At 35.7% G+C, this 12,728-nt stretch overlaps 1 protein-coding gene across 34 annotated transcripts in view; it reads right to left on the bottom strand.

Annotated features, from left to right (window-relative positions):
- Positions 1-12,728, bottom strand: part of LOC125059885 (dystonin) — a 243,672-nt gene that overhangs the window by 46,158 nt on the left and 184,786 nt on the right. For all 34 annotated transcript variants that reach the window (XM_047664555.1, XM_047664554.1, XM_047664558.1 and 31 more), the window contains 23 exons: positions 12,396-12,542; positions 12,023-12,127; positions 11,716-11,834; positions 11,303-11,501; positions 10,629-10,856; positions 10,373-10,510; positions 9,954-10,177; positions 9,668-9,868; positions 9,317-9,514; positions 8,576-8,678; positions 8,055-8,162; positions 6,967-7,110; positions 6,491-6,593; positions 5,701-5,826; positions 5,432-5,589; positions 5,150-5,281; positions 4,027-4,139; positions 3,312-3,453; positions 2,548-2,714; positions 1,991-2,150; positions 1,227-1,423; positions 342-532; positions 102-226 (listed from right to left, as the gene is read on the bottom strand). In XM_047664555.1, coding sequence (XP_047520511.1) covers positions 102-226; positions 342-532; positions 1,227-1,423; positions 1,991-2,150; positions 2,548-2,714; positions 3,312-3,453; positions 4,027-4,139; positions 5,150-5,281; positions 5,432-5,589; positions 5,701-5,826; positions 6,491-6,593; positions 6,967-7,110; positions 8,055-8,162; positions 8,576-8,678; positions 9,317-9,514; positions 9,668-9,868; positions 9,954-10,177; positions 10,373-10,510; positions 10,629-10,856; positions 11,303-11,501; positions 11,716-11,834; positions 12,023-12,127; positions 12,396-12,542 — 3,528 coding nt within the window. The remainder of the gene's footprint in view (positions 1-101; positions 227-341; positions 533-1,226; positions 1,424-1,990; positions 2,151-2,547; positions 2,715-3,311; positions 3,454-4,026; positions 4,140-5,149; positions 5,282-5,431; positions 5,590-5,700; positions 5,827-6,490; positions 6,594-6,966; positions 7,111-8,054; positions 8,163-8,575; positions 8,679-9,316; positions 9,515-9,667; positions 9,869-9,953; positions 10,178-10,372; positions 10,511-10,628; positions 10,857-11,302; positions 11,502-11,715; positions 11,835-12,022; positions 12,128-12,395; positions 12,543-12,728) is intronic.

Below are 12,728 nucleotides of genomic sequence, written 5' to 3'. Positions count from 1 at the left end.
CAAGAGAGAATTATGAAATTATTTAAAAAAATTGCACCAATTAACTACTATTCACTAAAAAGCCATCTCTTCAGCAGCTTAAAATGTAAAATAATTCTCACCATAGCAGTTTGCAGTCTGTTGTATCTGTCGACCGTCTCTCTCTTGAGTTTCTCCCACTGGCTCTGAATCCTGTCCAGATCTTTACGGAGACCGCTGAACGCTGGTTTCTTCTCCATCTCACGACCTATACGAGAATAATGCATATAAAAAACTATCTCTATCTCTTTTCGCAACACAGGTGTGGCAGAGACAGATATATTGGATTACATAAATATCCAAATAGAAAATAAAATATATACCTTTATCTAATAGCATAATAATTTCGTGTTCCCTCTGTGTAAGGCCTCTGTAGAGTGGTTCGTGTGTGTCTAAGGCCTGTTGTAAACGAGGCTTATCGGCGGAGACGAGCAATCTCGCTGGTAATGTGCCTAATTCTGATTGTAGCCAGCCCAATGTACGTGCAACGCTTTCTTCTACGTTGCGACCATCCCTATAAAAAATACTTTGTTTAAAAGAACCATATTATTATACATGTGTCTTTTCTAAGACATCACAGAACATTACGATGTAGCCTAACTTAAGACTAATAGGTAATTTAAATCTAATCTAATTTAATTTACTAACAAGGTATTAAGAAAATGTCCAATAACACTTCACTTGTGTTCTATTTTACACTTACCACTGTTTAGCACGTAAGAATAACGTGCACTATATAGGGTAGAATCATATGAATCGAAAAGCTTTCGTTATGTTTGAGAAAATGACAAAACATGTGATAGCTATTCATGGTTCATAGCACTTTTGTTAGTGAGAGTAGATGTTTAAAGAAATTGAGCGGATTGTATAACAAATTCCAATGCATGTCCAGCAGTGGAAGTCAACAGGACGTCAACGAACGAACTGACATATCCTGTGCTATATCCTCGTCATCATTTCTTCCCATGCATCAACAACCTTACGTTCCCAAGCCAGTCGATCTCCTAACTCTTATCCGAGCAGACGTGCTCTTATTTTGTTCTATTTACTTTGTGAATTATAAATTTATTGTTTTTATTTTTTTAATGTTAAGTAATTTTCGCGTAACAGAACGAATAACAAATTGCAAAGTGTTTTAATTATCGAAATCGAAAATTAATGTTATACATTGTATACTTAATGGATGTGAAATAAAATATCAAACTCACTTGAGTGCTGCCTCAATTTCCGCCTTCCGATTATCCAACTTCCGCTGCAACTGGTCGTATTGCCTCACGGCAGCTGCCAGTTTGCTCTGGATGTCTTGCCTTGAGCTGGCATCTCCCAAGACTTCGGCCAATGTTGCTCCGGCTGCCTCGAGATCAGCCAACAGGGGGCGCTGGCCTTCGAGTTGGCGTTCCAAATTCTGGAAACGAACACAAATATTATAATTTTAATAGTAACTTAATATATGTATTATTTTACTAGCTGGCGTAAGCTGGTTCGTTCGAATTAACATTTTTTAGTCAAAATTTATTATGACGCGACATATTATAAAATACCTTCGTAAAATAAAAGAATAGCTTATCATGCTGGGGAAAATATATTATAGGAGCGTTTAGGAGTTCCTCGAGTAGAATATGCATAGAACTCACCAGCAAGGGGAATTTACATTTTGTTGTCTACCGACTTTGTTTTTTTTTAAAGTTCTGACGAAATTTTTATCCAATTGATATAAGTAGTTTTCGACTATGGTACAATTATAAAAACGGACAGACGAAACAACACAAACTTTTAAATGTAACTTTAACCATCTCTATTAAGACACAAAGCGATTTAACCAAGAAATGTCAATTGCCAAAGTCCGCTGTAATTGTGATGTGTAGTCTGTGACCAGACTGTCAATTATTATACATTTTTATAACTTCGTAACTAAAACGATACGTTTTGAATTAAAAACATATACATATTTCAAATCTTTTTTTTAACTTACCTCGACCTCTCTCAGCTGATCAGCTGGCTCTTGTCTCGTGGTCACGTCGTCCAACTTATCACCGATGCTGTGTAAGGCGTTTCTCAGCCGTTCCAGGCCTGCGTCGAATTCGCGAGACGTATCAGCTGCTGCGCCTAGGCTGTCTGCGCGTTGTTCCAGTCTAGAAGTTAAACATTTAAATTTGTATTACAAGCATCTGAATCTGCTAAAATTCATTATTAAAAACATATTCAACTTATATTTCAATTAAGTGGCCATAGAGACTAGATGTTTTTTTTTAATTTAAAGACTTTCGAATTAGGTGTGGCTTAGTGAAATGTATTGAATAATTTTTATTGACTTTTTCCTTTTGTAAATATTCTTTATTCCCACTTTGGCTATATCATTAGTATAATTTGTTATATATATTAATGTTAGCTATAGAAATACAAAAAAAACTAAATATTATTTTTATGACAATTGTGTCACTATATAAATGTGATAATGCAAGAAAAATATCGAGATCTTTTTAAATCCAAGATTCATATGACTGAATTATTAAAAACAAGATTTCTTACTTGTTAAGCAGATCATTCCATCTATCCTGCAGGTCTTGGACCTTCTTCGTCAATCTCTTAACATCTGGATCATCATGGGGCAGCTTCTGCAAAGCTGATCCGGCCACATCCACCAAATGCGACAGCTGTGGTTGCTGACTTCGGAACTCTTCGCGAAGAACTTGGACCTGGTAAACAAAAACAATATTCTATCTATAGCTATCAAAGGAGCTACGTTTGCAAAAGCAATCTAATTAATTTTAAAATTTAATTAATAATATTGACTTTTCTTGATTGCTTGAAAGGATAATTTTACCCAAATCACTCTTAAAATAGACCAAAGTAAAAAATCTATTTAAAAAAGTGCGTGCGTACAAAGTACACATGTCAGAAGTGGCACTTCTTTGACAAACTAATTTTTTAAGTCTTGTTCATATTTATACAAATCTTAAACTTTAGATTTCCGAGACAGAGGGAAGTAAAAAGGAAGATATGTTAGGAATTTAATGAATTTAATTGTCATTAAAATATTAAAAGTGTCAAAAATTAATACAAATTATAAATTGAATTTTTTAAATTTATTGCTTCTATAATAAAAACACGTGGCATTTTAATTTACAATCCGTCATTTGAGATTTCAATAAATTATTTTGCATATTATATAAAATAAAATTTCATAAATTCCCCTTTTTTTCGATAAAAACGCTGCACATCTTTGTTACGTTTTCGTAAAAATTTACCTCATGCAGCTAAAGAAGTTTCACTTCAAAAATATATTCCTATACCTGTTGAACTTGTGTCTGCACCATTCTGGAGTCTGAAGATATAGGTCCGAGAGCCGTCATCATGCGCTCCTTAGCACTGAGCCAGCCTGACAGACTGCTGTGCGTGTCAAGCAGGTCTTTCATTTCTTCCATAAGTTGAATCCTAAAAAAAATACAAGTATAGGAAAACATTATTTTGCGTCGACGATCTTTCTTACAAGAAAAATCATCTTTGACGCGTCAAGTCCTAGGACTATTCACAGTTTTGTCTAATTTTATTTCTTTCCCATAACTGATCATAACTGAAGAATGAGAATTGAGCAGACGTCAAATAACAAATCAGTTACAATATAAATTCCAATGCAAACATGTCATATTATATAAAAACATAAGTAAGTCGGTGGCGCTACAACCTTTTAGGTCTGGGCCTCAGATTGCTGTATCTGTCTCATGGTCAAGTCTGTGCCTGACACACGCCGTCGACTTTTTGGGTCTAAGGCAAGCCGGTTTCCTCAGGATGGTTTTTTCACCGTTCGAGCGAATGTTAAATGCGCACATAGAAAGTCCATTGGGGCACTTTCACATTTTTAAATAATAAGAAAAACACTATTAACAAGATTGTTTCATTATTACTTCTAATTATGACGACGTGTTTATTTCATTTAGTATTTTTGTTGATGTGATTTGCAAAATTTTCTACTAATTCCATATTATAATATTTGTGTATAAAACTTACTTTTCCTTAAAAGCATCATGCAGTGCCTTCCACCTGGAGGCGACATCTTGTAATTCGTCGTGTAAACGATCGGCTCCTTGTACGCTCTGCTTGCGTTTCAACAATTCACGCACCTATAACGAACAACATAATATATTCAATTCTGCAACGACGGGAATAATTTTTAACATGGCAGTGTGTTATTTCCAATAAGGGTAGACCACAATAGTATATTTAATTACGAGTGCGGAAAGCTTGTCATTGCAAAGAGTTCCGACAAATGTCTACCCGAGCCGAGGCGTAGCCGAAGGTGAGGGTTGACAGTCGGAACAAGTTGCAATGATGGTTCCGCACGTGTACTGAACGACTATTTTTAATACAGTTGCGAAAAAATTAAGCAATTTAATAAAATATTAAAACACAATAACCTCAACTAACTAATCAGTTATTTCTTATAAAAGGTATAATTCACATATTCATCGAAATTACAGTTTTTTTTACTTACTGGGGAAGTTTTAGGTTGCATATTTACTGTTTGAGACAAACTATTATTAATTTCGTATGATTGTTCATGTGTATTTAATATATAATATAACAAATACCTAAACTAGCAAAGAACATTTTTGGAAAATGGCGCCAACTGTAAAAGAATATGAGCAGAGATTTTTTTTTCTTCACCCATTCTGGGTAGGCAAAGGGAACTATGCCCATACAGCCAAATCTTCAGTAGAATTTTTTTATTGATATGAAATTTAATGAGATGAAATGAAATGAAAACTAACCTAAAACTCATTGAATCAAATCATTAAATCTGATATTAAAACAAATGAGTAGCTTCTTTTTTGAAATATTTGCATGAATTATAAAAACTTCTATGATTTTTTTTAGTAAAAACTTCGTGGTTGTTTTTTTCTTTTTAATAGACATTATCTTGACAGTTGGGAAAGAAAACGCACTAGTTCGGAAAAGGTAAAGAAAAAGCACGAGTGTGTAATAGCCCACATCCCGAACGCTATACGTCCCTGCAATACGCCACTTTTTGAGCAACTGTATTAAAAAGATCTTTTTATAATGATAAATCAATTAAAAGCAAAAATCGTATCATTAATATTCTATTTGGATGTTTTAATAAGCTATGCCATACCTGTGTCTTAGTAGAGTCAAGAATGCTCTGTTTCTCGTACATTTCTTCTAACACAGCGCGTGCTTGTTTGATAGTCTTATCTGCCTCCTCCTTGGTGGTAGGTACTGATTCCTTTGGCAGTTGTCTTTGTACCTATAGATTTTCATATACACTAATTATGTTATTTTAATATACTATGACACTAGTACCACGTCATGGTATCAGAACTTTAATGAAACAAATTTTATCATTGACATAAATTATGAATAAAAATGGACCTATTATAGTACCCTGTAGACTTACCTTATCTAAGAAGTTGTTGAGTGTTCGGAAGCTATCTAGATGACGTTTGACTTCTTCCTTCATGGCGTCCAACTCGCTCTGTCTATCCGACAGCTTAGCTCCGACCAGCTCATAGCGGTTGTTGACTTCTGATACTTGTTGCTGTACTGGAGATAGGTCTGTGAAAAAAAAATCAAATAAGGGAAATCAGTTTACTACGTATGATTTAAATGAAACTTTACATTTTAAGTCAAACACTAAACATATTACATTCAATTGTAATATCATACCTTCAAGATGGAATCCATCCTGGCTGGAGCGTCTCGATGAGAAGCCACTCGACGCTGAGTGAGCTGATGCAGGACTTATCACTCCACCCTTTCCAGGTGATGGCGATCGAGTATCGAGGGTTCGACCTGGAAATGAAATTGTTTGATTTATAAAACGTAAGTATTCATGACAGTTAAAAAAAACACTGCGTGGAGTCCCTCCGCGCGAAAGAAGTGAAACTTCGTAATGTGGAAATAAAAATAGGAAGGGGTAGAAATTTATTTTTAGTAAAATCACATTAAATATATTAAAGAAACAATTTAAAACAAACTTTATTAACATTGCTTACAATTCACAATTGATCGCATCTTTGTAAATGAAATAATGAATATTACAAATTAAGGTAGAACAACAAGTACGTATTTCTGCTAATTTCACTATGCACACTGTTTACTTCGCTGCATAGCTAGAATACCACGCGCATGTGCTTGGGATCTACCGAGTCAGTCTTTCTCTCTCCTACTTTCTATATGTATCTTTTTTTCTCTCTCCCTCTTGCGTATTGCGTAATATTCCTAAATATTGGACGCTACTCGCTGCTAACGCGCTGGCCTGTAACAGGTATATTATGCGCATGCGTTCGAGTGCTACGCATTCACTCTCGCTCTGTCTCTTTCTATTCGCGCACTCCAGGAGCGTTGAACGTTTAATGCAACCTTGTTGGAAGTCCCACTTCAAATAATAATTATTGCAATAAATTGAGCAAACAAGAGTATGATTATTTACTATATGTATAATTTGTCTACTTACTAGGAGTATGTCTCTTTGTAGGGCTGTACACATGTCTTCTCCTCGGAGAATCGGCTCGATCACCGCGTGACAACGCTTCGTAGGCAGCACCGGCTTCATTTAACTGAAATAATAAAAAGCTTATAATCCCGTTCAGCGAGGCCGATGTTTAAGGTTTATTTATTTATTCAATTTACCACATCATACATTATACTATATCTACATATATATTACAAACTCTTTTATCTAAAATGTATGACAATTTAGACAAACATAAATGTTTCAAATAATAAAAAATACAATTAAAATATATACAAGATAAAATATATTACCAGAAATTTTTGTTCAACAGAAAAAAAAAACCAACAAAACAGCGGATTACCTATGATATAGGCACTTAACAATGCTTGCTTTAAAATAGATATATATATATAGGTATATCAATAGGTTTCTATTACTTAGTCAATTAAAATTGTCTAAATCGTAAATGATCATACCTTATCGATGGTAATAGAGAAATCCCTGTACTCTTTAGCGAGTGGTCTCAGCTCGTCGTGTTGTTGTTTGATGACGTCCATATCTATTGCAACCGGACGCAAGTGGTTGATGCGATTTTCGATGCTTTGCAGCCATTCGAGGACCTAAATCAAACATATATAGATTGATACCTTTACTAAAGAAAGAAAAAACTTAAAGGAGAAAGTACACTAGCCCTTACACTAACATTCCCTGTGTCATGGGCAGCTAGTGTCTTCTACTTGAAATAATAATTCTACATAACATTTACAATATACCTGTTGCACAGGAATAATACTTTCCGTTTGAGCATAGGACAGGTTAAAAGGTGTTCTCAAACTCAAAATAACTTTATTCATATAAAACTATGAACGTCAAAAAAAAGTTAAATTAATTGTAAATTTACATTTACTACCAGTTCGCAAGTCAAGGGCGTAGAGCGGGCAAGAGAAACTGGTAAGAAACTTTCCGTCACTCTCTGTTCCTTGTAATTGTTAGTGAATGTATAAGTTTTGAATCGTTACAGGAAGGGCCTTTGAAGGAGAAAAAGTGTTGGAAGTGCGTTTTTTGGTAGCTGATATGTAGGTTTGCGTTGTGTATAATGCGATGTGGTCGGTGTTTGTTTCTAAAAAGTCTCCCATTAAGTATAGTTTTCCAACTGTTAAAAATCTTGCTTCCTTGTACAATTTTGAAGTAGACTACCGAAAAGGTTCCAAATAGGATATCTTTTCAGCATTAAAGACGATGTCACTCCAGCCCATACCGAGATGTAATAAGATAATATCGACTCACATGGAATCGCATACAAAGAGCTCAATTTGTTTGAGCTAAAAAGACAGTATATAATATTAAAAGGTATGATTTTGACTTTAAATTTCTGATCTTCATTTATTTATGAAAGTTTACTACATCATACATACTATATTTATAGTATATCTTATAAGCTATATCTAAAATATTTAAAAATCTTGGTACACATAAATGTTATAAAAAATACTAGTAATTTTTGCTTATTAAAAAAAAAACTTTCATTAAGAAAAAATAAGTGAAAAAAAAAAGAAATACCAACCTGAGAGCGTAAAGTCTCATACTGGTTGAGCTGGTCCGACTTCTGTTTAGACAATTTCTGTTTCTCTTCTAATGAGGTGTTGAAGTCACGCCATTGGTTCTCTATGGCCTGCGATAAAATGTTTTCTATCAACTATCATTGATAACAAAATCACACAAAGCCAAGTCAACTTTTAAAGACCTCTATAATACACTGTACATATGCGACTCTCATCTCTGAGATCGTAGGTTCGATCCCCGGCAGTGCATCAATGGACTTGCTTTTGGCGCATTTAACATTCGTTTGAACGGTGAAGGAAAAATCTGAAGAAACCGGCTTGCCTTAGACCCAAAAAGTCAACAGAGTTAGGCACAGGAGGCTAATCACCTACTTGCCTATTACATTGGCAAATAATCATGTAACCGATTCAGAAATCTATTTCCTAGAAATCCATAAGTACCACTTTCTGACCAAATAAAGAATTTATTATTATCTAAATAAAATTTATATAAATATTTAATGATGTTTAAAGGTTTTCATACCTTCATCCTGTCCCGAACAACGTGCGTGTCGGTGACATCCTTCTTAGCAACCAGTTGTTTGCCGAGACGAAGACATTCCTCTACCAGCGGCATTTGCTTGTCTCTGAAATAACAATGTTGGTTTTTGAATCTTTTTATTGTAATGCCAGACGCATTGGCGAAGAATTTGAATGCTTTTAAAAGAACCATAATTCAAATTGTAATCCACGTCCATGACACAAGTGTCCATAGTCAAAAAAACTCCAGATATAGAACGCGAATACATATATATTATATATATACACAGGATATAGGCTTGATACACCTTGAAAAGTAACTCCTTACCAAACCAATAAATTATATGACAGTAGCATTTTTCTTTGAAAATATTTTTTTCGTACTACCCTCTTAATAGTAACAAAAATCATCAACTATTTATTTATAACGATTTAAGGAAATTGTCTCAAATATGTTAACACAATAATAAAAATCATTAAAATCTACTATATAAAAATAAGTCGGGTTTTCCTTCCTGACGCTATAACTCCTGAACGCACGAACCGATTTCCATGGTTTTGCATTCGTTGGAAAGGTCTCGGGCTCCGTGAGGTTTATAGCAAAGAAAATTTAGGAAAAATTTCAACAGAAAAGCGGGATCACCAAACGAAATGTTACATAAAACGAAGGCATCTGGTGGCGAAACGGAGTTCGCCGAGTTTGCTAGTCATTTAAATAAAATGGAGAATACTGTTACAAACTTACCTAGAATGAGCCAAATCGGCTAATCTCGAAGCCAGCTCATCACTAGACATTCTAGCGAGGTCCCTCGAGTCCAACTCGGTGAGTTGCGCGTGCGTCGTTTCGAGTCGACTCGCGAGCTGATTGAACTGACTCAACTCGGACATCACTTCGTCCAAGAATTGTCCGCGTTTGGTTACGCGCTCTACTAATTTCTCGTATCTGTGACAAATAAGTAAATATTAATAGACAATAGGAAATTCAATGTTTGTAACTGTGCAAAGGTTAAAAAAAATAGATATTTTATTAAAAAAAAATATCTGTTTAGAAAAAAATAAAAAAAATAAAAAAACCTAAAAAAAGTTAAAAAATTACCTTAAGAATATATCCTGCGCACGCTGTTCCAGTTTGTTCGCGATACGCGCGTTGGATGGCGTGAGTGCGGCTTCACGAGCTGCGGCTTGCAACTGCGCAAGCGCCGCTCTTCTGCCTTCCACCTCTGCTTGGGAGATGCGCTGTTCGCGAATTTGTTCTTCGAGCCGCTCACGAATCAGTGACGCGGGTTTTGTTTGGGTCCTTTAAATAAAAATTTAGTTCGGTTCATGGTTCGCCTAGAAGTATGTAAGTTCTAACAAAGTTAAATTTTAGTTCTAAAACCCACTTGTAATTATTCTCGGCCTGGTTGAGCCAGTTGGCCTGGGTCTCAGCCGCATCCTGAATGCCCTGACACTGCAGAAGTGCCGACTCCAACTCCCCACATTTGCCAGCGACGGCGTCGCTCATCTCTTTGTATCGCTCTTGTAGTTCAATCACTGGAACTTCGAGTTGACGGATTTCTGAAGGTGTGAGGTTACCCTCGAGGGATTTGACTAGTTGTTCGCAAGCCTGAAAAAAAATAATTTTTTTTGACTTTAATAATAACCAGTTTTTTATTACAAAGAATGCTCCATAAGCAAAATTCTAATAAATGGGACAATTTTTCTGTTTTTTGAGCCGATGTTAACTTTTTTTCTGGGGATTCGAATCTGTCTTAACACACTAAAGATACCAAATGAAGTACAATATCCAAAAACTTCTTACATCTTTGACGTTGTCAATAAGTCTTCCTTGAGACAATATCTCGTTGTGCAGAGTCTTAGCTCTCGACAACTGAGATTCCACAGCTCGGGGTTCTCCAGCCACGCCCTCAGATAGGACTGTACGGATTTGTGGCTCCAACTGTAAAAAAATAAAAATAAACTGTTTTTAAAAACTAGAGGACGTAAAAAGTTAACATAATAATTATTTTATAAACTGTAAACTACGTCAAGTGTTTTAAATGAACAAAAGTACTTACCGACTGCATCCATCTCTGAGCCCGCTGTACAGCCTCCCTGTACCTGGACGAGCCGTCAGTGGCCATCCTGAGCCGGTCTAATAGGCGTTGGGCCCTAGACGCGAGTTCTCCGTGTCTCCTTCTCGCGAGACCAGCATGTTCGCGTACGGCACTATCTACGGGCACGGGCACGTGCGACAGACGCGCGGGTAACGACGTACGGTAGTCGTTTAGGATGTTGAGGAATTCCTGAAAGATAAATCATTTTTATAACTATATGTCAATGAAAAGTTAGGTAAAAAGAAATTGCCAAATATGATACTAAGCGCTAAGTCGAAGACGTCTTACGGTATATTTTAAAATATTTATTTCATGAACTCAGGGAAAGGATTTTATGGACAGAAAAATTGGAAAATATATAAAAAGAATAGTTTTATTTCGGAAAAGCGAACAGCTTTGAGAAAGGAGTACACTATTTCTTTGAACGTGGAGGTCATAGAAGAAAGACCAAGAAAAAGAAAGTGTCTTGTGAACAGGACTGTGGGAGAATCCCAGCCATCAAGGTGATGCAAATGAAATTTTGAATTGGTACGACTAAAAAAATCTATTTTATAACGCTGCCATGATTCCGAGAGATTCGTCAATTCTTCTTTTTAATATTCACGCGGTTTCTAAAATATATATTTCCTACACACCTTGCTTTCGTCCACAAACTTCTGCGCAGCCATAGTGATGAAACGCAAGTCTGCTTGGTGCGCTATGACGTCAGAAACAAAATCTCTGACCTCATCGCTTTGTCCTGCCAGGTTGTCAACCTTTGACAAAGCCACTTCCTTGTCTTCGAGAGTGCGGTAGGCACCCTCCATCCAGGTGTTGAAAGCATTAAGTTCATTCCTGAAAAGAAAAGAAAGTTTTAACCTGAATTTATGCCTATTCAATTGTTTTAGCTGGTTATCAAATCCAGGACGGCTGTGCCTTAACCATGAAGTCCTGGATATTAAAGACTTGGTAAACTAAATTTATAATATTAAAAAATTAAATTCGTACCTATCATTCTCCACTTATTTTAAACATTTTTTTATATTTTTAATTCGATTTTTTAACTTACGTAAACTTTCCAAGTTCGTCTCTCGCGACAACAAGTTTTCTCAACATTTTATCGCATTTGTCCGTACATTTGTCACAGCGCTGCTTCAGCTGTCTCACTCCACGTTCCAATGCTGCCACCTAGCAGAAAAATATTAACAATTAGTTTAATTTTAATACAAGTATGTTTATTTGCAAAATTAAACAATCGGTAACTCAGGACTCTTAAGGCAAGCTTGACAGATGACATTTACTTTACAATAGGAAGGAGGGAAACATTGCCCCTATAAGACCTTCCATGATACCACAAGATCTGAATAACAGCTTACCTCATGCGGAGCTAACACATCACTTCCAGAGACCAGAAGCTGCTTCGCCTGATCGGCACAAGCTGATACTTGACGTTGGTGACTGTCAAGGTCGTCCTTGATTAACTGTAATATGAGAAAGACTGTTTTAAAGAAAGATCAGGACAAGGTACACTTTCTAGTAATCATGTCTTATTAAGAGAGAAAAGAGCTAGGTGAACATAAAGAAAGAAAAGTTAGAATAAATAAATAAAAATTAAAAAAAAGTCGTGGTTGTGGAACGTAAGACAGTGGACCGGATATGCAACTATTCAAATGTTCAGTTATAATTTGGCCTTTACAGATACTTAAAACACCAGTTGTCCATTATTATTATCTAAATCTCAGTACATACTTTCAATATATTTATCTGGTTACGAATTTCATCCATGTCCTCCTTCACCGCTTCTTGGTTCGCCAGTCTCTCTTCCACCACTGCGATCCATTCCAATAACTTCGACAGGGTCTCATCGCAAAGCCTGTACTTCTCTTCGACTGCTTGCTACATAAATAACATAGTATTAGTACTCTTCTATACGACTTTCAAATGGGTTAAACCCATAACAACATCTTGCACTACACAATATTATACAATGCTCACTAAAAGCAGTGCCTTTCAATCACAAGGTGCATTACAGTGAAAATTGATCAAAACTTTTTTACGAATTTAATCTCGAAGATTATATTA

The sequence above is a fragment of the Pieris napi genome, chromosome 20 (genome assembly GCF_905475465.1).
Source record: "Pieris napi chromosome 20, ilPieNapi1.2, whole genome shotgun sequence".
Classification (NCBI taxonomy): Eukaryota; Metazoa; Arthropoda; class Insecta; order Lepidoptera; family Pieridae; genus Pieris; species Pieris napi.
The sequence above is the reverse complement of the archived record's forward strand: the minus strand, read 5'-3'. Positions and strand labels throughout refer to the sequence as shown.